This window comes from Theropithecus gelada, chromosome 1, assembly GCF_003255815.1.
Source record: "Theropithecus gelada isolate Dixy chromosome 1, Tgel_1.0, whole genome shotgun sequence".
Taxonomy (NCBI): Eukaryota; Metazoa; Chordata; class Mammalia; order Primates; family Cercopithecidae; genus Theropithecus; species Theropithecus gelada.
The window spans coordinates 168712891-168738698 of record NC_037668.1 but is presented as its reverse complement, the minus strand read 5'-3'; the positions used below and the strand labels follow the sequence as shown (position 1 = coordinate 168738698).

Genomic DNA, 25808 nt, shown 5'->3' with positions numbered 1-25808 from the left:
TGGTTTTGTCCTCAGAAGAGTTTATAAACACAAGATATTTTGTTATAAAAACCATACAGCAACAATATGAAATATTAACTTTCTTTTATATGTACATATATAGGAACAAAAATATATTTCGTCATTTATACAATAGCATGACCTAAATTATTTTGAAAATTTACACATTATGTCAAAGTTTTCCTTTCTTAATAAAATATTTTTAAATGCACTTTTTTTACTACTTCCATCTTGTACATTAATCAATTTTTGGTCCTTAGGAATGTGTTCCTTTCCTTTTGTGAAAAATGGTCATTCTGAATCTTCAGGACAAATACATCTGGAAGGTGATACTGTACAAATTGTTTGCAAGGCAGGATACAGCCTTCAAAACAAGGAGAAAAGCATTTCATGTGTAGAACGGGGCTGGTCCGCTCCTCCCAAATGCAGCTTCACTAGTAAGCAAAATACTGCCCTCTCAGTTTTGCTAATTATTTAAAGAAATAAGTCTATTGTTTATAGATTAAATATAGGTTAAATATAGGTTTCACCACTACTTCTATCATTATTTATTTGATTTTCAGTTCCAATTTTGTCTAAGTAGATGTGCAATAACATAGTTTGCCTACCTATATAAATCAAATGTACATAAGAAGAAGAAATATTAGAGAAGAATACACTTTGAAGATAATCCATTAATGTAACACCTGTTTGTTGTTTATATTATCAAGTTAGTTCACAATAAATGGTTACAAAACTGAGCTATTAAAGTGCAAATAAGTCCAATTACAGTTAAAATGTCTTATAAGGAAGTTTTTAGTATTTATCTTTATTTAAATTAATATGTTTGAGTCAATAAATCATTTTATAAGTTGTAAAAAGTCCGTACTTCTGAGAGGTATGTTTATTTGTGAGCAGCATAGAACTTGGGAAACGATTCTTTTGGAAGTCTGTGGTATAAATGATGGCAACTCCCAGTCCTGTGTGAACTCTTGTAATTCTTCGTCTTTACAGTTTTTCAGTAATTGTTCTTTGTCCAGCCCAATGCGATTCCATCCTGTGCTTGCACAGCTCAGTATTCAACCAAAAACTTAAGGAAACTTCCATAGCTCTTTCTCTTCATAATACTTTCTCTCTGCTACTATGTCCAGTAACTTCTGGCCACCACAGTCTCCAAGACTGACCTTACTAGTCTCAACTAAAGAAGACCACTATGTTCTTCCTGGTTTCTCCCTCCTTGCACAGTCCAGAAAAGGCCTCCCAACACACAACTGGGGCTATCATTGACTTTGCTTTACTATTTTGAGGTATTGAGGGTTCTTTCCTTTTTTCAGTCATCACAGTCCTGAACTGGGTGATTTCCAGTGTTCTGAAAATAAATTTTGTAAAATTTTCTAAATTTTTTTTCAGTGGGATGATATGTTGATAGCAACTACTCCATCCTACCAAGAAATAAAATCTATGGTATGTTTTTCAAAAGATGGTATATTATCAAATATTATTCCACATCTTCAGTTCTTAAATTCAAACCTCTAGAGCTGGGCACAGTGATGTGCACCCATAGTCCTGATGTGCACCCGTAGTCCCCGCCACTGGCAAGGCTGAAACAGGAGGTCAATGCTGAAGTGAGTTATGACTGCACCAGTGCACTCCAACCTGGGCAACAGAGTGAGAACCTTCCCCACTAGAAAAACAAAACAAAGTAAAGCAAAATGAAATTTAAACCTCTAGAAATGGAGTCTTTTTAAAACAGCTGGAACTGTGATACTTTTTCAGTAAACAGTTAAGTCCTGGTCTCTTTCAATTACAAGGGGTTAAAACATTATTAACATTTGCAAAAAGAAATAAAATAACAAATGTTACCAAAACTAGAAAATTCCAGTGATTGAAAAGGGTTCAAAATTTATAGGCTTCAATTATGGTATAAATATTTCCACGCTTTCTCTTGTCCATACCTGTTCATGTCGTGAACAAGCTCTCTTCATTTTGAGAGATGATGGCCATTGTCAGCCCAACAATTATATTTTAGAAGCTTGACAAATTAAGTTTGGCCAGCTGTAACCCATACAAGCTGGCTCTGTGTGCAGTCCGTAAGATTTTGTTAGTCTTTGAACAATTCGGTTGCTTTGTGACACAAAAAATATCTAAGACTTAAGTCATGTTTCCACTGCCCCGGAACTGGAATCAGCCATACCTCCAATAAGCCCTGGTTCCATTTAGTGGGCAATGACATTTAGAAACTAAGTTGTCAGAATAAACTTGTTTCAAAATATGGTAGATTTTATTTAATCAGAAAAAGCACACCTTGTTGTTCAGGTTCTCAGAATATTGCTACCTTTCCCTTTCTGCCCGTTGCTTATTCCAAAAGCACAAGACAACATGTTGAGGTTGCCAGAGTAGACGGAAGAAGTCAGAGTCTCCAAAGAGGAAGAATTCAGCAGAGCACTCTATGTCCAAGGTTGAATGATAGCTCACGAATACCGTGGAGAGTTAATAAAGTTTCAGGGCAACTAGACTCCTTATGACAGCTTAGCTGCACAGTCTGTTTTTTCGTGTAAGGTAACATCTTACAAGTTATGGTAATCCATGTTGCAGGGATTAGTAGAGTGCCATATCTGGGGGTCGTTATTCCATTTACACCACCATGCAATAACGATATACGAATAAAGCAACTGGAAATACTACATCGGCCAAGATCAATTATTTTCTTTTTTTATATATACTTTAAGTTCTAGGGCACATGTGCACAACATGCAGGTTTGTTACAAAAGTAAACATGTGCCATATTGGTTTGCTGCACCCATTAACCCGTGATTTACATTAGGTATTTCTCCTAATGCTATCCCTCCCCCTACCTCCCACCCCACAACAGGCCCCAGTGTGTGATGTTCCCCACCCTGTGTCCAAGTGTTCTCATTGTTCAATTCCCACCTGTGCGTGAGAACTTGCAGTGTTTGGTTTTCTGTCCTTGTGATAGTTTGCTCAGAATGATGGTTTCCAGCTTCATCCATGACCCTGCAAAGGACAAGAACTCATCCTTTTTTATGGCTGCATAGTATTCTATAGTGTATATATGCCACATTTTCTTAATCCAGTCTATCATTCATGGACATTTGGGTTGGTTTCAAGTCTTTGCTATTGTGAATACTAGCACAATAAACATATACGTGCATGTGTCTTTATAGCAGCATGATTTATAATCCTATGGGGTATATACCCAGTAATGAGGTCACTGGGTCCAGTGGTATTTCTGGTTCTAGATCCTTGCGGAATTGCCACACTGTCTACCACAATGGTTGAACTAGTTTGCACTCCCACCAGCAGTGCAAAAGTGTTCCTGTTTCTCCACATCCTTTCTAGCATCTGTTGTTTCCTGACTTTTTAATGATTGCCATTCTAACTGGTGTGAGATGGTATCTCATTGTGGTTTTGATTTGCATTTCTCTGATGTCCAGTGATGATGAGCATTTTTTCATGTGTCTGTTGGCTGAATAAATGTCTTCTTTTAAGAAGCGTCTGTTCATATCCTTTGCCCACTTTTTGATGGGGTTGTTTTTCTCTTGTAGATTTGTTTAAGTTCTTTGTAGATTCTGGCTATTAGTCCTCTGTCAGGTGGGTAAATTGCAAAAATTTTCTCCCATTCTGTAGATTGCCTGTTCACCCTGATGGTAGCTTCTTTTGCTGTGCAGAAAGCTCTTTACTTTAATTAGATCTCATTTGTCTATTTTGGCTTTTGTTGCCATTGCTTTTGGTGTTTTAGTCATGAAGACCTTGCACATGCCTATGTCCTGAATGGTAAAGCCTAGGTTTTCTTCTAGGGTTTTTATGGTTTTTAGGTCTAACATTTAAGTCTTTATTCCATCTTGAATTAATTTTTGTATAAGGTATAAGGAAGGGACCCAGTTTCAGCTTTCTACATACGGCTAACCAGTTTTCCCAGCACCATTTATTGAATAGGGAATCCTTTCCCCATTTCTTGTTTTTGTCAAGTTTGTCAAAGATCAGATGGTTGTAGATGTCTGGTGTTATTTCTGAGGCCTCTGTTCTGTTCCATTGGTCTATATCTCTGTTTTGATACTGTACAATGCTGTTTTGGTTACTGTAGCCTTGTAGTATAGTTTGAAGTCATGTAGCATGATGCCACCAGCTTTGTTCTTTTGGCTTAGGATTGTCTTGGCAATGCGGGGTCTTTTTTGGTTCCATATGAACTTTAAAGTAGTTTTATCCAATTCTGTGAAGAAAGTTAGTGGTAGCTTGATGGGGATGGCATTGAATCTATAAATTACCTTGGGTAGTATGGTCATTTTCATGATATTGATTCTTCCTATCCATGAGCATGGAATGTTCTTCCATTTGTTTTTGTCCTCTTTTATTTCGTTGAACAGTGGTTTCTAGTTCTTCTTGAAGAGGTCCTTCACATCCCTTGTAAGTTAGATTCCTAGGTATTTTATTCTCTTTGAAGTAATTGAGAAAGGGAGTTCACTCTTGATTTGGCTCTCTGTTTGTCTGTTATGAGTGTATAGGAATGCTTGCAATTTTTGCACACTGATTTTGTATCCTGAGACTTTGCTGAAGTTGCTTATCAGCTTAAGGAGATTTTGGACTGAGACGATGGGGTTTTCTAAATATACAATCATGTCATCTGCAAACAGAGACAATTTGACTTCCTTTTTTCCCAATTGAATACCCTTTATTTCTTTCTCTTGCCTGATTGCCCTGGCCAGAACTTCCAACACTATGTTGAATAGGAGTGATGAGAGAGGGCATCACTGTCTTGTGCCAGTTTTCAAAGGGAATGCTTCCAGTTTTTTCCCATTCAGTATGATATTGGCTGTGGGTTTGTCATAAATAGCTCTTATTATTTTGAGATATGTTCCATCAGTACCTAGTTTACTGAGAGTTTTTAGCATGAAGGGCTGTTGAATTTTGTCAAAGGCCTTTTCTGCATCTATTGATATAATCATGTGTTTTTTGTCATTGGTTTATGTGATGGATTACATTTATTGGTTTGCCTGTGTTGAACCAGCCTTGCATCCCAGGGATGAAGCCCACTTGATCATGGTTGATAAGCTTTTTGATGTGCTGCTGGATTTGGTTTGCTAGTATTTTACTGAGGATTTTTGCACTGCTGTTCATCAGGGATATTGGTCTAAAATTCTCTTTTTTTTGTTGTGTCTCTGCCAGGCTTTGGTATCAGGATGATGTTGGCCTCATAGACTGAGTTAGGGAGGATTCCCTCTTTTTCTATTGATTGGAATAGTTTCAGAAGGAATGGTACCAGCTCCTCCTTGGGGGTTGGGGAAGTTCTCCTGGATAATATCCTGAAGAGTGTTTTCCAAGTTGATTCCATTCTCCCCCTCACTTTCAGGTACACCAATCAAATGTAGATTTGGTCTTTTCACGTAGTCCCATATTTCTTGGAGGCTTTGTTCATTTCTTTTTACTCTTTTCTCTCTAAACTTCTCTTCTTTCTTTATTTCATTAATTTGATCTTCAATCACTGATACCCTTTATTCTACCTTATCAAATCAGCTACTGAAGCTTGTGCATGCGTCACGTATTTCTCATGCCATGGTTTTCAGCTCCATCAGGTCATTCAAGGTCTACTCTACACTTTTTATTCTAGTTAGCCATTCATCTAATATTTTTTCAAGGTTTTTAGCTTCCTTGCGATGGGTTTGAACATCCTCCTTGAGCTTGGAGAAGTTTGTTGTTACGAGCCTTCTGAAGTCTACTTCCATCAGTGCATCAAAGTCACTCTCTGTCCAGCTTTGTTCTATTGCTGGTGAGGAGCTGTTATCCTTTGGAGGAGAAGAGGCACTCTGGTTTTAGAATTTTCAGCTTTTCTGTTCTGGTTTCTCCCCATCTCTGTGGTTTTATTTACCTTTGGTCTTTGATGTTGGTGACCTACAGATGGAGTTTTGTTGTGGATGTCCTTTTTGTGGATGTTGCTGCTATTTCTTTCTGTTTGTTAGTTTTCCTTTTAACAGTGAGGTCCCTCAGCTGCAGTTCTGTAGGATTTTGCTGGAGGTCCACTCCAGACCCTGTTTGCCTGGGTATCACCAGCAGAGGCTACAGAACAGCAAATATTGCAGAACAGCAAAGATTGCTGCCTGCTTCTTCTTCTGGAAGCTTCATTCCAGCAGGGCACCCACCTGTATGAGGTGTCAGTTGGCCCCTACTGGGAGGTGTCTCCCAGTTAGGCCACATGTGGGACAGGGACCCACTTGATGAGACAGTCTGTCCTTTCTCAGAGCTCAAATACTGTGCTGGGAGAACCACTGCTCTCTTCAGAGTTGTCAGTCGAGGACATTTAAGTCTGCAGAAGTTTCTGCTGCCTTTTGTTCAGCTATGCCCTGGCACCAGGGATAGAGTTTACAGAAGCAGCAGGCCTTGCTGAGCTGCAGTGGTCTCTGCCCAGTTCAAGCTTCCCCAGCTGCTTTGTTTACCTACTCAAGCCTCAGTAATGACGGTGCCCCTCCCCCTGCCAGGCTGCTGCATCACAGGTCAATCTCAGACTGCTGCACTAGCAGTGAGCAAGCCTCTGTGGGCATGGTACCCACCAAGCCAGGCACAGGATACAGTCTCCTGGTGTGCCATTTGCTAAGACCACTGGAAAAGCACAGTATTTGTGCATGAGTGTTCCGATTTTCCAGGTACAGTCTGTCACAGCTTCCCTTGGCTAGGAAAGGGAAATCCCTCAACCCCTTGCACTTCCCAGGGAAGAAATGTCCTACCCTACTTTGGTTTCCCCTCCATCGGCTGCATCCATTGTCCAACCAGTCCCAATGAGATGCACCAGGCACCTCAATTGGAAATTCAGAAATCACCCATCTCCTGCATCTATCACGCTGGAAGCTGCAGACCAGAGTTGTTCCTATTCGACCATCTTAGAACAGAAATAAGATCACTTATTTTCAATGGCATTTTGTCTTTAACAATTAGATTAAAAAAAAAAAAAAGACTATAAACAACCAATAAAGAGCTGCCATGCAAAATACTAGAATAAAAAACAGAGATTTAGGGATACATATTTTATTTTATCGAAATAAGGCACATTCTCTTGGGATTTGCTCAAGTAAACTGTGATCAATACATTAAAGTGCCAATAACACTACATAAAACTAGCTAGTTTGAAAATATTTATGAGATTATTTGTTAGAAAATATTTCAATTTTATTTTTGTGTATGCTTGATTTCTTCAGATTATTTTGTTTGTCTTGAATGTCAATTATTTTTACATAAGAATATATAATTGTATAAACTAATCTTTAATGAAAGATTATTAAATAAGAAAACTACACGCATTCATATACATACCTATTTCTAATTGAATCAGAATATATTCATAATGAGTTAGTTTTTACAAACATATTAGTGATAGAGTTGAGTATAATGGAAAGATTCAAAAAACCTAGATGGGTTTTTTAAAAGTCTTTTATTTAGTTACCCTTTTGTAAAATTGAGAATAATTTGCTTTTTAATATTCCCTTCAACTTAACATTTATTAGTTTATCCTGTTTTGGTGTTTCACATATCTACTTTTTTTTGAGACAGGGTCTCACTCTGTCACCCAGGCTGGAGTGTAGTGGTGCGATTTCGGCTCACTGCAACCTCTGCCTCCTGGGTTCAAGTGATTCTCCTGCCTCAGCCTCCGTAGTAGTTGGGACTACAGGCACCCACTACTGTGCCTGGCTAATTTTTGCATTTTCAGTAGAGACAGGGTTTCAACATGTTTGCCAGGATGGTCTCAAACTTCTGACCTCAGGTGATCCACCCTCCTTGGCCTCTCAAGGTGCTGGGATTACAGACATGACCCACCATGTCCGGCCCACATACCTGCTTTATATACATCTTTTTTTTATTTTACAAAAAGTAATTAAATATGTTGCAATTTGATTTTGTTACTTGAAGGATTTTTTTGTGATTTAAGTGTGAAAAAACCTTCATATTCTGTATTATAAACAAATAATGTTATTAAACTTATTTATTAAACAACAAAATTAAAACTCATATTGCTAATTAAACAAATGAAATAATTTACTGTATTAGTAACTTCACAGACTTTCTTATTACAATCCTGAAGAGATTCTCCTAGAAAATGTTACCTTGCTGCAATTTCCCAATTTGCCTGAGGGGTCTTAGATATAGTCGTTGGATATAAATAATTACTTTATATGTTTTCTCAAAGGCAAGAATATATTTTATACTCCTCTGTATATGAAGCCCCTTGCATCTTATTTTCATATAGCACACATTAAATTTGTTTCTGCAATGAAAATTCAATGTATGTTCATTTAATTTTATTTTTAGAAGAAGAATGTCATGTTCCAATTTTAGAAGCAAATGTAGATGCTAAGCCAGAAAAAGAAAGCTACAAAGTTGGAGATGTGTTGAAATTCTCCTGCAGAAAAAATCTTAAAAGAGTTGGACCAGATTCAGTTCAATGTTACCAATTTGGGTGGTCACCCAACTTTCCGACATGTAAAGGTCAGTATTTATTTTAGAAGTGATGAAACAAGAATTTGATTTTTATAATAATGCCTATATATTTTTATTGGAGCTTATATTACATCTATAATCTGACAAAGTGGTAAAATGCAAAGGTAGTATTTTATTTAGAAAGGAGAAAGGGTGCAGTTCTGTAGTAATTAAGTTGTATCCATTATTTAGGTGTCCTTAATCAAGGAGTAATTCTACTTCTGTGTTTGAAAATACATAGTAGGATTTTATGGGTCAAAATATAGTAGCTGGAATTGAGATGTGTTAAGATTTTTCCATCTAGCTCAATAAAAAATTTATACATTTTAAAAATATTGTATGAACAGCATTATATTTTATTAAGTAATTAAGAAAATAATCAAGTCATTGCATATATGAATTATTCATTAGAAAACAATGATGATTTGTACCTGCTTTAGATGGCACTATTTTTATCAAAAATGGCTCATCACATTATTTCAGGTATGTATTAGTCCATTTTCACAATGCTGATAAAGACATACCCAAGACTGGGCAATTTACAAAAGAAAGAGTTTTAATGATCTCACAGTTTCACGTGGCTGGAGACACCTCACAATCATGGCAGAAGGTGAAAGGCAAATCTCGAATAATGGCAGACAAGAGAATAGAACCTGTGCAGGGAAACCTCCCTTTATAAAACCATCAGATCTCGTGAGACTTATTCACTGTCATGAGAATAGCACGGGAAAGACCTGCCCCCATAATTCAATTACCTCCCACTAGGTTCTTCCCACAACATGTAGGAATTGTGGGAGTTACAATTCAAGATGAGATTTGGGTAAGGACACAGCCAAACCATGTCAAAGTATTTCTAGATATTAATAAAACTTATAATTATACATTGCATATGTATATTATATCACATATTAGATAACTATTTACTTTTATGTAGCATTCAGATTATTGACCTACTTAAAAATCTTCAAGAGTACAGCTTAATATCCTGATTATAATAAACAGCCAACAAAATATTGGTAAAGATGGACAATCAGGATGTTTAAATACAGAGAGGATATAAAATTGTACTAAGAAAATATTATTAATTTGGTGAAATGTAATAAGATATTTTGTATATGTAGGCAAATGTCTTTATGAGATAGCATTCTGAAGAATTTAGGACTAAAATCTCACTGTCATTTACTTTCAATTACTTCACAAAAAATAAATAAATAGGGCAAAGTGTAACATTTTTATATCTAGATAATCAGTTTATAAGTGTTCATTATGCATTTTCTCCTTTCATTTGCTCAAAATTGTTCATCATGAAAAGTGTCAATATTTGAGGAAATGAAAGAAGTCAATACACTATGTACACTGTAAAAAACACATGTCCCCAAAAATAGAAGTGCAATATAAAGATAATTAATTTCTAAGTCAAAAACATAGTAGCTCCACATTTTGCTATACTTATAAGACCATTTAAGCATTATTTATGGTTTCTTTATAATAGGACGAGTACAGTCGTGTGGTCCACCTCCTCAGCTCTCCAATGGTGAAGTTAAGGAGATAAGAAAAGAGGAATATGGACACAATGAAGTAGTAGAATATTATTGCAATCGTAATTTTATAATAAAAGGACCTAAGAAAATACAATGTGTGGATGGAAAATGGACAACTTTACCCACTTGTGTTGGTAAATAAATATTAACATTTAAACAGAACAGTTACTATTACTTTGCACTTACATATAAATACACATGTAAATATATTTAAAATATTTTCAGAGTAAGCACTCATTTTATTACATTTTCTTAGAGCAAGTGAAAACATGTGGATATATACCTGAACTTCAGTATGGTTATGTTCAGCAGTCTGTCCCTCCCTATCAACATGGAGTTTCAGTGGAGGTGAATTGCAGAAATGAATATACAATGATTGGAAATAACGAGATTACCTGCATTGATGGACTATGGACAGAGCTTCCTATGTGTGTTGGTGAGAAAACATTCCTAAACTTCATATTTGATTATTTATAATTTCGATTGGGATTGTATAAAGTGTTTAAATCTGGCTAGAATTACAACTTTATTGATACTGACTCTTCCTTTCACAAGTAAAACATGTCAATCCATTTATTCAGGTCTTACATTAAACTTTGCCATATGGTTTTATGAATTTCTTGTTATTACTGCACAGATTTCTTCACCAGTTTATATGGGATTTTTCTGGTATGATGAATGGAAACTTTTATTTACTTATATGCTTGAATAATTATACTTCCTATATGTAAGAATGTGATTTAATTGCATACATTAATTTTGTTTCCAGTAACCTTGTTGAATTTCTGTATTAATTCTAATATTTAATTTGGATATTGTATTTCTACAAATGATGGCAATTTAATATATTTTATTTCATTGCTCTAACTCAGTCTTTACCTCAGCATGTTCCAGATAGAACAACCTAAAAAATAACAGTGTAGCTTGAGTTCTATTAAATTCCAGAGTGTTTGGAGTCCCTCCATAGAAGAAGAGTAGGGGACTAGGACCCAGGAATTAGGCATGATCCTTGCTCTTTCTGTCCCCATAATTCTCTTATTTCTATTCTTAATTTTCTGGTCAGTTTGTCAGTTTCCTCCACAGAAGTAGTAAGTAGTACGTAGTAGTAGTCTATCAGCCTGTGTGCTCTACTCTTACCTTGCAGCCTCAGGACTTACAGCCTTGACACTTAAATATTTGCAGGTTTTCTTCCTGACACCCTCAGATCCTGGCCTCTTTTGTTCTATCTCTAGCAAACTCAATACATTAAAGCCTCTAATTTTGAACTTTAAAGACATGCAGACTTTCTGCTGCTGTTCTCCTTACAGAAACTGAAACAGAACCGCCTCTCTCTCCATCTCGTGGACTTTTGGATTATCAATTGGCCCACCCATTGCTGGGAAAAATTACAGTAGGTGTTGCTACCCATTGTCCCAGGCAAATACCTGGTCAATGGCCATCCATGATGACCTATTGTGAGGGAATGTTTTCCACCACCAGGAGCCAGAACTCTGTTATGGGAAGATGTAGATCATATATCTTCATGGTCATCAACTTTTATGCAAACATCAACCTCTAGCCCCATATGGGATAAATTAAAAATAGAAACTATTGCAGAGAAACACCTATAAGCATAGAAGTAGCAGAGCACACTCCATGTCTCATTATCCCAAACTTTTACACACTAAGGAAAAGGCTCCATAACTATCTACATGTTTATGGGAAATGGGAAAGAAATTTAACAATGAGAACTACTTAGACAAGTAGGCTTATTAGGAATGTATGTTCTGAATCTCAGTCATGTTATTATCGGTGAGTTCTTCCCCTGAGAATACTCTGACTTACTGAGTCAGAGGTTTTGCTGAGCTTTTGAAATGTGAGAGTCATTGAACCTCAAAGGGGATCTAGATTTATCTCTTACTGATGCTTTGCTTCCTACAGACTTACCCATGTATTGCCTCTTTTTATTATTTAAATGTTTTGAAGATATTTAAGACAGTTTAGTGCAAAACAATCATACATGCGTACATTTTCAGAGCCTTTAACAATTCATTTGTAGCTTCCTAAGAACTATCCTTCAGTCAAAACTCCCACCAGGAAAACCCATCTTGCACTTTCATTTCTCAGAAAACTTTCTGACCTCCTTTCCTGTCATTCAAAGATGGGATACAGTTTTTTGTTTCATTTTTTCTTTTTTCAACAGCATTGCCCATTTTATACAATGAGATCAAGAATAATTTTTGTGATGTTGCTTAAAAGCATCAAACATAATTATGCTATTAATATTTCAGATATTTTATTGACATAATTGTTTAGTTTCTATTTAATGCTATTTTTTACAGCAACACACCAACTTAAGAGGTGCAAAATATCAGGAGTTAATATAAAAACGTTATTCAGGTCATCTGGGAATGAATTTAATCATAATGCTAGAATACGTTACAGATGTTTAGACATCCGTGGATACAGGTACTCAGTCTGCATAAACGGGAAATGGAATCCTGAACTAGACTGCACAGGTAAGATTTGTTTAAAACATTTTGTTGATGCTGTTCCTTCTTTACAAGAAAAATTATTTTGAAATTAGAATGTTTTTAAATTAAACATTTTTTGTGGCATACAATTTCTAAGCTAATAGTAAAGTTAGAAACTAGTTATAATACTCTTTCCAGACAAATGTTATTCTTTAAAAGCCTTGTCTTTCTGGTAAAGATGAGCGAGTAAAGCTGTTTTTACTCTATTACAGTCTCACAAAACCTTGAAAGAAAAAAAGAAATAAAGAACTGTAAAAAAAGAACAAAACTTAATCTTCAATGACTTTAAGAAACAATTAAAACCCCAATTATGAACTGTGAAACAAAACTAACAGATATTGCCAATTCTGGACCAGACAGTAGGCTGAGTAAAAAGTAGGCTGAGAAAGAAAATATATTTGAGTAATAAATTATTTCCCTAAGAATAAGTCCCACATTCCTCGAAGGCTTATATTCAAATCATTTAATTTGAGCAATAGGATTATAAATTACAAGTAATTATAAAATGGGGCACCCATATTAAATTAAAATAAACCAGAATTAGAGAAAACAAAGTGCTTAAAAAGGAATGACAATAAAAGACAGAAGATAGACTGCAGACTTCTCATCAGCAATATAAAAAGCCAAAGAAAATAGGGTAATCTCTTCAAAGTGCTTAGTGAAAGTAACTGGCAACCAATTATTCTGTATACCAATATAATTGACTAATGATTCCAAAATAAAGAAATTTTCAACCACAGGAAGGATAGGAGTTTACACACAAGATCATAATTTGAAAGAAATCATATAAAATATACATTAATGAGATAAAATACTAATTTATAACAAAAGGTGTGAGGTCATTAGAAATTGTGAGGAAAAATACTGGAATATATTGTTAAACACATAAGGATTTCAAAATGATAACTACAATCTGTTTAAAGCAACTGGAAAATTTTTATGTTTATAAAATATTCGATTTTATTATATATTTTTTTCTATTTGAGGAAGAGAAATATTCTGATAGTGGAAAGAAGTTTGAAGCCTTTTATGTGTCCGTGAAATGTTTACTTAAATTGGCCATTCAGCCCACAAATAATTCTGACAACTTCAAATATTAAAGCCCTATAGATCACTTTTTATAACCACAGACAAATAATATTAAAAGTGGATAAAAAGTTATCCACTTCCTTACCCTTCATTTTGGGTAGGGAAATAATTTACTTCCAAATAACCTAGCAATGTAATGTTTAAAATACTAAGAACTATGTTGTAATTATAAGGACACATAATAAAACCTATGAGGTGCAACATAACCAAAATTTAGAATGATGTGGCATTCTAAAAGTATACATATATACTTTTTCCAAAGTAGATAAGTTTAAGGCTATGAATGCCACTATGAAAGTATATATATATATATATATATACATATACTTTTATATATGTATACTTTTTTATATATATATACACTTTATATATGTATACTTTTATATATGTATATATGTATATCCTAAAAAGCGAGGGGGAAAAATGAATTCAGATATTAGGAGGAAAAGGAGATAATAAAAGTAAAAGCAGAAGAAAATGAAATAGAATCTTGTATTTCCAACTAATCCAAGCCAAGAAACTAATGTTTTGAAAAGATTAACAAGCAGAGCTGTCTAAATGAGATGACTCTAATCAAGAATGGTGTGCATACACAAACATTTCTACAACCAAAGAGTAGATGAAAACTGAAATACAGGGAATAATAATATGAGTTCAAATTTTTTACATAAATAAATTACAAGCATAAAGAGATGGAAAATACTGTGAGGCATAAGTATCATAATAAGGAAGAAGCCTTTTTTAAAGTTTTGAGAAGAGCTGGTAGATAGTAGTCTGGAGATTAGGTAAGAACGTTATTAGGTGGCAAATATTTGTTACACACGTTGCTTGTTCTTGAGAAAGATAATAAAATTTCTCATTTTATGCATCAGAAATACATGGCTTCAATAAGTTATTTGGTCAAAATCAAGACTGGAGCTTGTTTCCAGATTTTTATATCAGTGCTGTTTCAAATAGACTGTGTCTACACTAGGCAGAAATTTCTAAAGAGAATGTCCAACTCTATAAAGAAAGTAAGTTAGACAACTGAGATCATTATGTGTAATGTTCTTTTACCTAAAATATAAAAACAATAGTATTTGTGTGATATTTGAACATCTAAGTCACTTAGTTCGGACTTTGTTGATGAAATTTTCATTATTATTTGTACATTCGAGATTACAGACACCTTCAGCTTCCCTGTTTTCCGGCACTGGGACATCTAGGAGACTGATAGCAGGTAACTGCTGAGTCCCTAGATTGGCAGTACAGGCCTTGATGCTCACTCGAAAGAGTCTTGATGATACTTAATAAGTATTCATCTTTGTGACTATGTATTTAAACAAAAATACTTAAACCACCAAACAGAAATTCATAAACAATGAAAATGTTTAGTTTCCAAAATGTTTACAAAATACCTAAACAAAGAGGTAATAAGACATCTAAGTAGAAGAGCTTCTAAAGAATAAATAATATTGAAAAACTGACCCATCTATCAATCAAATGTGTCTGATATCCTCTTTTCATGTGCTCCTCATAGACTTTCTTCAAGCTCATGACCAAACTTTGCTAATCAAAAATGTATTCTAACAATAATAATATCAGGCTAATTTTATCTTCTTTTGCAGTTAATTACTGAAATAAGACCGATCACAAAAGACTGGTCTTGTTAATGGTTGATTAGAATAAGATGCATCTGGAATTAAGTACTTTAAGTTCACGCTTTTCTTAAACCAGTAAATCAGTAGGACAAGTCATATAAAATATAAAATACGCATCAGTGGACCCCAGTCCCAGACATCTATCTAGATTTCCACAGGAACAGTGTCTGTTTAGATTTGCACTATTTTGCCTTTCTGAGCTTGAAAAAATAAGGAAACATCCAATAAAAATTTCTAGTTTAGACAATATGTATGTTTTGGCTTATTTTATACTGACCTCAGGTTCTGTTCAAATAATTTATTAAAGATCTGTTGTATATAATTATCATATTTTTTAATCCAGCTAAACCAAGAAAGAGTAGATATGCATTCTTCCATCTTGATTTTTAAATGAAAATAGTATAGCAAGGAAAAAATGATATCTATCACTTTCAATATAATAATTTTGAAGGGAAGTGCCAGTAGACAGTAGCCACTACTCTGGAAAAACATGAGATGAAGAGATGAAGGAGACCACTGTAAGGGCATGAGCCCAGGTCAGGAGGTTTAGACAATGCTTTGGCATCCAAGTTGACCATTTAAAACTTTTCCCTAAGATAAGCCAAACAACCAAAAAAGAATTTAATTCCTAGTCCTACGGAGGCATTCCAGTTATGTTCATTACCAGTCATTCTCATGTTTACAAGAAAATGCAAGTCATGGAAATCCTATATTGAGATGTAGGGTTCAGTTATTAGGGGAAGTCATAGTTATTTCTGATTATCGTCATTTTTATTTTTAGTTCTAAATTGTTTAAATTAGATGTACATAACTTTTTGAATCACATGGGTTAGTTAGAAAAAAATTACAGAAATTTATTTGTAAATCATACAAGAGAATTGACAGGAATAATGAACAGGAGTTGCAAGAGAGCATCTGAAAAATTTTAAACTAATGGTTATAACAAAAACAATCACTTTTTAAACTGTAAACTATAGTGACACAAAAAATATTTGTTATTATAACATTTATATATAGGGAGAGAGAAAGAGAAAGTGATAGGGAGACATAGTGTGTGTGTGTGTGTGTGTGTGTGTGTGTGTCATTGAATGTTCCATTATCCTGAAACACTACCCTGTTGAGCTTTTTTCTTAACTTGTATAAATCATATAATTTAATTCCAATATTTTGTAGGAAAAAAGGAACAATTCTGCCCACCGCCACCTCAGATACCTAATGCTCAGAATATGACAACCACAGTGAATTATCAGGATGGAGAAAAAGTAGCTGTTCTCTGTAAAGAAAACTATCTACTTCCAGAAGCAAAAGAAATTGTATGTAAAAATGGACGATGGCAATCATTACCACACTGTGTTGGTTAGTAGCTTATTTCTAAGTAATTTCACTTAAAAAGAGGTTATTATTCCCCTTTGCTTTATCTAAAGAAAGAAAAAAGAACTTATGACTAATCTATTGCACTGTACCCTAAAGCCTTAAATTGCTAAGTAACCAATTCTGTCATTTAAAAAGTTTCTCTATGCATTATCTTCAACAGTGTTCATAGAAGAAACAAGTTTGAAATTTCTACATCTTCTTAAAAATCTTTTCTAACATATTTTTACTGTACCTTTTCTATGTTTAAATATGTTTAGATATGCAAATATTTACCATCATGTCACAATGGCTCTATAGTATTCAGTACAGTAGCATGCTGTACAGGTTTGTGGCCCAGGACAGTGATGCCCAACCCTTTTGGTATCAGGGACCTGTTCTGTGGAAGACAATTTTTCCATGGACTGAGGAGGTTAGGGGATGTTTTCAGGATGAAACTGCTCCACCTCAGATCATCAGGCATTAGATTCTCATAAAGAGCATGCAACCTATATCCCTTGCGTGTGCAGTTCACAATAGGGTTCAAGATCCCGTGAGAATCTAGTGCCCCGGCTGATCTGACAGGAGGTAGAGTTCTGGCAGTAGTGCTCGTTCGCCCACCACTCACTTCCTGTTGTGCAGCCCACTTCCTAAGAGGCCACAGAGGGTACTGGTCTGCAGCCAGGGGTTTGGGGACAACAAGAGCAATAGGTTACGCCACATAGCCTAGGTGTGTAGTAGACTACATTATCTAGGTTTGTGTAGGCTCACTCCATGATGCTCACACAAGGAAAAAAGAGCCTAATGACACATTTCTCAGAATATCTTCTTGTCATTAAGTGCTACATGGCTGCATTTCAAAAACACGTATTTCAAAATATTACCTGACAGTACATCAGCTACATCAAGGAGTGCTTAGCGCTGGACAAGATGTCTGATAATTGAACAATCTATTTAACTAAATAAAAACCATTGGTAATTTTGCCTAGAGGTATTTCCATAGGGAGTGAGTAAATAATTGCACTGTGTTCAAGAAAGAATGTGGGGTGATAAAGTAAGATCGTGGAGGATGAGAAACAAGTAAATGTATTCGAAAGAGGATAGAGAAATGAGGCAGTTGCCAGATAGAAGATATGGATAAAGTGAAATTTTACCTTATTGAATTGTGACATTTTCAGCATGTTTGTAGGTTGGTGAATGGTTAAGTGGAGAGGGAGAAATTGATGTTACAGAAGAAAGGAGATAATTCATGAAGAAGGGTCTTTTACTAGTTTAAAGGCTAAAGAATCTAGTGTCCTCATGAAGAAGTCAATCTGAGAAAGCAGGGACAGTAACTCAACGAAACAAGAGGAGGTACAAGTTATTTGGAACAGGATTACTTAGTGATTTCATATTTATGTTCTTGGTGATATATAAAGGGAGACCAGTCAGTACAATGGAATGTATTCCAACCAATCTTAGCATGAAGTTGTTTTTTTTTTAGTTTTCCCCCAAATCTCTTCATTAGCATGAAATTGAAACATTTATGGATAAGGAAAGATGCCTATAATATTATGTGGTATCAAAAAAGTAAATGCAGAAGAGTATGTCTGCAATTCATTTTCAGTAAAACTACAAGTTTATGATCATATACTAGTTGGTATATGCTATTTGCATAAAGTAATAATTACCCTGAGACTAGAAATGGTAAGAAAGTTGTTTACTGTTACCTTTCCTCATTAAATAACAATTGACTATTAAGGGGTGGAAGAGGAACCTAGACCAGAAGTTTACTCACCTGTCTCTCCTGCCTTAAATAAAAGCTATTCCCAATATTTTATATGAGTTTCACTTTAACATGAAAGGAGCTATGATACGTTTTGAATCAGACTTTATAACAGAAATACAGTAATTAATTATTTGAATTTCCAGACACCTTATATTAAAGATATGATACATGGTGCTTTATGATATTACTTTGTTTAAACTAACATACTGACTGTCTCTCAACAAATAAATGCTATTTTCCAGAGTCTACAGCATATTGTGGGCCCCCTCCATCTATTAACAATGGAGATATCACCTCATTCCCGTTATCAGTGTATCCTCCATGGTCAACAGTGACGTACCGTTGCCAGTCCTTCTATGAACTCCAGGGCTCTGCAACTGTAACATGCAGAAACAAACAGTGGTCAGAACCACCAAGATGCCTAGGTGAGTTCTTCATATTCTCTCGGAATCTGAGATTTAATATTCATAATGTAGTTTTTATGGACTAATTTCATAGAATAACCCTTAAGTTTCATTCAGTCAAAATCTTTCTTGTCAAGTGTAAATACATACAAAGAAACATTTGAAAAATTTGCTTTAGGCAAAGTGAGAAAAATTTTTTTAAAAACTATAAATAAAATTTTAAAGACCTATGTGTGATAAGGTGCATTATGAAATTCTATAAATAGAGACCAAAGCTATTTATGGGGCCTATTCTCATACCATTAAATATCTTCATGTTATAAGCATCTACCTGAGAACTTCTCACAGAGACCATTTGAAAAACGTTGGTCTAGGAAAGCTGTCATTTAATACTGTATAAGGTCCTACTTGTAAACCTGAAAGCTTTCCCTAGTAGAACATCCAGTTGACTAATACTGACATGGCTTTTTACTTGCATGTTGCCAGAATTTCTGGCAGGAGAGATAGAAAATCTGGAAGAGTTATTGAGCCACTTTCCAAATCTTCACTATCCCTTCTTTTCACCCTATTTTTTTCTACTACAAAGTAATGTCAATATACATGTTAAGTTTCCACAAATTCATGTGCACTTTGTGGCATTAAAAAAATTAACATAGTAGACTCCTTATGAAAACTTGGAGATTCACTTTTGGGGTTTAAAAGGAGATTCTTTTATTGGTCATGACAAACTAAAAGCGACAAGATACAAAGAATACGGGCGAATTAATAACACCAATTATGGGAAAAGCATGAACGTCAGTTTACTCTAGAATAAGCGGAAGAAAACTGTAATTTCCATAAACCCCTCTGTTTTCTGGTGTCCAAAAGAGACATCATGATAATAAGGATCTGTTCCTGCAACAGTTCTCACTATTGCCCAATGCCTCGATTCACAGGGCTAGACCAGAAGTTTCTTATAGTCTTGAAAATTCATCCTTCTGATGATGTCTCTTTCTTCCACCTTCTGTCATAACAAATTACCCCAATGCCACTATGGCCTATACAGTGCTTCAAACCACTACTCTACGTGAGTCCCCTCTCCCAGGATATCATTAAAATTGTGTGGGAACTGAACTCAGAAAATGTTGAGTTAGTATAAGGCAGAAGTATCATCTGAACAATTTTGATAGAATGTAGAAAAACTAGGTTTCAAAGGTAACTTCCAGGGTTTAAGTTGGAGGGATTGATGGATAGACAAAAATGCCATTATCTAATATTTTAAGTGCAGCAAAGTTTTAGATGGTCCAATAATTTAAAATAGGCAGAAATTATCATGGCCAGTGATCATAAAATAAATTTCCAAAAGAAAAGCAAGAACAAACTTTGTAGCCTAAAAAGTGTGTACCATGTTGACAATCAGAGTTTGTGGGAAGGTCCTTCTAGCAAAAAGAAACAGTATTTTAAGCAATAACAAACACACAATTACAAAAACAAACAAGCAACAAAACCCATCAAAGGTATCTAGACAATTCAAGGAAACATGATCTAAATATGAAACGTAAAATAATTTTATTTCCTACGAGATAGGAGATTAAGATTAGACAGCTCTGAAGAAATAATTTTTTCCAGCCAGGCGTGGTGGTTCACGCCTGTAATCCCAGCACTTTGGGAGGCCAAGGCGGGAGGAATCACCTGAGGTCAGGAGTTTGAGACTAGCCTGACCAACACGGAGAAACTCCATCTCTACTAAAAATACAAAATTAACTGGGCATGGCTGGCATATGCCTGTAATCTCAACTACTTGGGAGGCTGAGGCAGGAGAATCGCTTGAACCCGGGAGGCGGAGGTTGCAGTGAGCTGAGATTGCGCCATTGCACTCCAGCCTGGGCAACAAGAGCGAAACTCCATTAAAAAAATAATTTTTTCCAAAACCAGACATAAATTTCTTTGGATGGTTTGTAGGTATTTAATGAAGTAGGGAGCCATTACATATTTTTAATAGCAGTTTCTTGACATAGTATCTTTTTTTATTTTTATTTTTTTCAAGACAAAGTCTTGCTCTGTCACACAGGCTGGAGTGCAGTGACATGATCTTAGCCCACTGCCACCTCCACCTCCCGGGTTCAAGTGATTCTCCTGCCTCAGCCTCCTGAGTAGTTGGGATTACAGGCACATGCCACCATGCCCGGCTAATTCTTGTATTCTTAGTAGAGACAGGGTTTCACCATATTGGCCAGGCTGATCTCAAACTCTTGACCTCGTGATCCATCCACCTTGGCCTCCCAAAGTGCTGGGATTACAGGCGTGAGCCACTGCGCCCGGCCAAATGTAGTATTTTAAAATTATCAGTTGACTAAGAACATGTGGTTATTTTATACCAAGAAAACATGCAATATGGGGAAATTATTTAAGGCCCTGGCAGAGATAGATTAGGGTCTCGATTAGTAGGTAAAAAACAGGAACCAAATGAAAGAGGGGTTAAAGATAACTTCAGAATTTCTCAATTTATGGGGAATATTCTCAGGTGCTTAACACATAAGAATATTTACAAATCAATCAAAATTCAATATAAAAAATATGTAGGGTACATAAACAGAAAATGAAAAACATACGGCAAACATGAAAAAATGCTTGTCTACACCAACATAAAATTTCAATGAAGTGGCAACATTCAACTAGGAAATTGGCAAAAAGAAAAAAATATATAACATAAAGATTTGGCAAGGATGTGGGGAGTTAAGCACTCTAATATACATAAAAGTGTATAATTACATATACGTGTGTATACATAATAGAAATATATATTACATATTACATATATTTTTAACATATGTGAATACACCTATACACATAATACACATAATATATGTATTCATATAATATGTTATATATATTATATTTACTATATAATATACAAATATATATTTATACATTAGATATAAATTGATTACATTACATTAGATATAAATTGTATGTAACATTATATGTATAAAATTAACAAACGTATATTACAATTAACATACATATAATGGTATGTGTTATATATACAAATTATATTATATATTATATATTTATATAAGATATATATAAATATATATAAAATACTGATTTTAAGAAAGAATGAGTGATATCTGTGGTCAGGGAAGAAGATAACACTGTTTTTCCTACAGAAATCAAAGTTTCACAAAAGTTAAGATTCACAGATAGTTACATAATAAAAAGGGATATCTAAACAAACAACATTCATGCTGGTAGAATTTTTAGTAAAGTATAGCAATTAAGAGCTCAGGCTCTGAACGCATACTGGCAGGATCCATATTCTGGCTCAAAACACTGACTAAACTGTGTGGCCTTGAGAAAATCTCTTAGCATTCATTTCCTCATATGTAGCCCATACACAGTGCTAAGAACAACACCAAGAATAACTCAATCAATATTATTTTTAAATAAATATTAATATTTTTCATCATTTTAATTCCACAATACTCTTAAATGCAATTTCACTATTCTATGAAAGGTAAAGATGTATTATTATTTATTTATTTTATTGTACCATTTCTTCTTTCAGATCCATGTGTGATATCTGAAGAAAACATGAACAAAAATAACATACAGTTAAGATGGAGAAACAATGAAAAACTTTATGTAAAAACAGGGGATACTGTTGAATTTCAGTGTAAATTCCTATATAAAGCGAAGATATCATCACCATCATTTCGAGCAATCTGTCAAGAAGGGAAATTTGAATATCCCATATGTGAAAGAAGCGAGCTTAATTTTCCTGAATAAATTCTTAAAACATACATCTATGCTAAAAGTAGCCATTATGTAGCCAATTCTGTAGTTACTGCTTTCATTCTTTCAGTTGTTGTTTAACTCAGTTTTATTTACAACTCTGGATTTTCAGAGTTTCTGAAATTTGTAAGCTGAGAGAACAATGCTTCACTTAATAAGAGGGGGTCTCTTAGTCCATTTTACATTGTTATAACAGAATATCACAGACTGGGTAACTTCTAACCAATAGTTTATTTGTTTCATAAATCTAAAAGCTGGGCAGTCCAAGATTGAGGGGCTACATCTGGTGAGGGTCTTCTCAAAGCATCATAATATGCTGGAAGGTATCACAACATGGTGGAAGGCATCACATGGCAAGAGAGCATGTACATGGGAGTGAGAGAAAAAGGGAGAGAGAGAGAGAGAGTGTGTGGTGGGGGCGGGGAGGAGGATAAACTCATCCTTAAAGACACGACTCCTGAGATAACAATCCAATCCCATGATAATGGCATTAATCCATTCAAGAAGGCAGAGCTCTCATGACTTAATCACATCCTAAAGGGCTCACCTCACAACACTGTTGCATTGGGAGTTAAGTTTCCACATAAACTTTCGGGGACACATTCAAACCACAGGAGAAAGTCATATTATTCCTGGGCAAATCACAATATGGGGAATTGTATTCATAAATGTCCACAGAGACAGTAAATGTTCTCGCTTCAGTAATAATTCATCTAATCCCTCCTGTTTGTCTCAAATTATAAGATAACTTTGAAGCTTTCTGAATTAACTTTATTTAAGAGGAAACTTAGATGTTATTTTAGTCTCTATCTTCATGTCATCATCACTTAAAAACCTGCAAAAGCTGTCAACTTTTATGGTTGTAGCAAGTATTAGTAAATATTTATAAATCCTCTAATGTAAGTCTAGCTACCTATCTAATACTGAATACCCCTTAAAGTATTAAATGCCCCATCTCCTATAAAAGAGTAGACTTTGAAGTTTTAACCAGTTCTTCTGTGGAGCTTCTAATCTAGTCAAGAGGTGATATACACATACGAAAAGGTGAAAATTATTTGGTTACAAAATTGCATATACAGAATTATCTAGATGTGTATAAATGGTTGTAGAAGAAAGAGTGAGAGAAGTAAAAATGATGGCTTTAATAATTCTATATGGTTTAGGTTTAAAAAATTAAAATAGGATGGGCACAGTGGCTCACACCTGTAATCCTAGAACTTTGGAAGGCCAAGGCAGGTGAATTGTTTGAGGCCAGGTGTTCGAGACAGCCTGTCCAACATGGCAAAACTTTGTCTCTAATAAAATACACAAAAAAAATAGCCAGAGAAGTTAGTGCATACCTGTGATTCCAGCTACTTGGGAGGCTGAGGCAGAAGAACCTGGGAAGCAAAGGTTGCAGCATGCCAAGATCATGCCACTGCAGTCCATCCTGGGTGACAGAGCAAGACTCTGTCTCAGAGAAAGAAAGAAAGGAAGGGAAAGAGAGAGAGAAAATAAAGAAAAAGAAAGGAAGGAAGGAAGGAAGGAAGGGAGGGAGGGAGGGAGGGAGGGAGGGAAGGAGGAAGAGAAAGAAAGGAAGAAAGGAAGAAAAAGGGAAAAAAGAAAGAAAAGAAAGAAAGAATATTTTCAAATTTTTCACATTTTCCCAAATTTTACATTTTTCATGTTGAACATATATTACTTTTATATTCAGAAGAGAGTAATCAAAACTGTCACTAACAAACAACACAATAGAAGATGGGTATAAAGACCATGTTAGTCATGATGCTGATTTCATGCAACAACTTTATTATTTTTTGATGTACCATAGTTTGGGAAAATACTAAACAGGAAGTATTAGAAATATATTTTAGATATTCCTGTACTTCACACAGCATTTCTTAATTAAAATATTTTTGGTCAGAAGGTTTTTTAGGTAGCCTGGAGGATGGAGGCTGCAGTGAGCCAAGACGGTGCCACTGCACTCCAGACTGGGCAACACAGTGAGACTTTGTCTCAAAAAAAAAAAAAAAAGATTTTTAAAAGTATCTATTAAAAATATGACTAGTAAAACAGGTAAAAATTAAGACTTAAAATATTCATCACCACAGATTTGACAATTGATTCTTAGATATCACACCAAAACCACAAACAAGAAAATATAAAGTACAGAAATTGCATTTTCTCAAAATGTAAAATGTCATGCTTCAAAGGATACTATTGAAAAAGGAAAATAGAACTGACACAATGGGAAAAAAATATTTGCAAAATTGTATATCTCATAAAGTACTTGTATCAAGAATATATGTAAGGAACTTTTACAACCACAAAAAAAGAGAAATAAGGCAATTTCAAAATAAGCAAAGGATTCAAATAGACATTTCTCTAAAGAAGATATATAAATGGCCAATAGGCACATGAAAAGATATATAACATCATTAATTATTAAGCAAATATGAATCAAAACCACAGTGAGATAACACTTCACACCCTCAAAGATAGGTATAAGCAAGAAGTCAGGTAATAACAAATGATGTCAAGGAAACTGGAAGCAACATACACTTCTGGTAGGGATACAAACTGGTTTGACCAATTTGGAAAACAAGCTGCAGTTTTTTAAAAAGTTAAACAATAATATTGCCATTAATTCAGCAGTCTACTCCTAAATACATACCCAAGATAAATTTTTCAAAATGTGTCCACAAAAACACTTGTACACATATGTTTATAGCAGCATTATTTGTGTTAGCCAAAAGGAGGAAACAATCTAAATGCTCATCAATTGATGAATGGGTAAACAAAATGTGGCATATCTAAACAATGGAATATTATTTGGGCATGAAAAGGGAATGAAGTGATAATAGATGCTATAACATGGATGAACGTTGAAAATATTCTGCTAAGTGTAAGAAGCCAGTCACAAATGACCACATATTATGATTCCATTTTTATGGCATGTCCAGACTAGGCAAACTATAGAGATAGAAGGTGGATCTGTGGTTGGTTAGGGTTGGAGCTGAAGGAGAGAAGTTAGAAGCTGATAGCCAAAGTGTACAGGGTTTCTTTTTGAGGCGATAAATATTCTAAAGTTGATTGTGGTAATTGTTGTAAAACTCTGTGATTATATTAAAAAAATTAAATTACACCCATTAAGTGGGTGAATTGTATGGTATGTAAATTATATCTCAATAAAGACGTGACAGAAAGTAGCAGTAAATGTTTACAATTCATGAGAAGGATACACTGGAAATTTAAAAACTAAAAATAGTTTTAAAATTTAGGCTTAGTAG

The 25808-nt window shown here is 34.8% G+C and overlaps 1 protein-coding gene across 1 annotated transcript in view; it reads left to right on the top strand.

Annotated features, from left to right (window-relative positions):
• CFHR5 (complement factor H related 5) overlaps positions 1–23504 on the top strand; it is a 29683-nt gene extending 6179 nt beyond the window's left edge. Inside the window, exons 3-10 of the mRNA XM_025355595.1 lie at positions 261–437; positions 8293–8469; positions 9953–10135; positions 10258–10437; positions 12323–12499; positions 16417–16599; positions 18604–18786; positions 22313–23504. Of these exons, the coding sequence (XP_025211380.1) occupies positions 261–437; positions 8293–8469; positions 9953–10135; positions 10258–10437; positions 12323–12499; positions 16417–16599; positions 18604–18786; positions 22313–22533 (1481 nt within the window). The 3' untranslated portion in view covers positions 22534–23504. The remainder of the gene's footprint in view (positions 1–260; positions 438–8292; positions 8470–9952; positions 10136–10257; positions 10438–12322; positions 12500–16416; positions 16600–18603; positions 18787–22312) is intronic.
• Positions 23505–25808: the final 2304 nt, after the last annotated feature.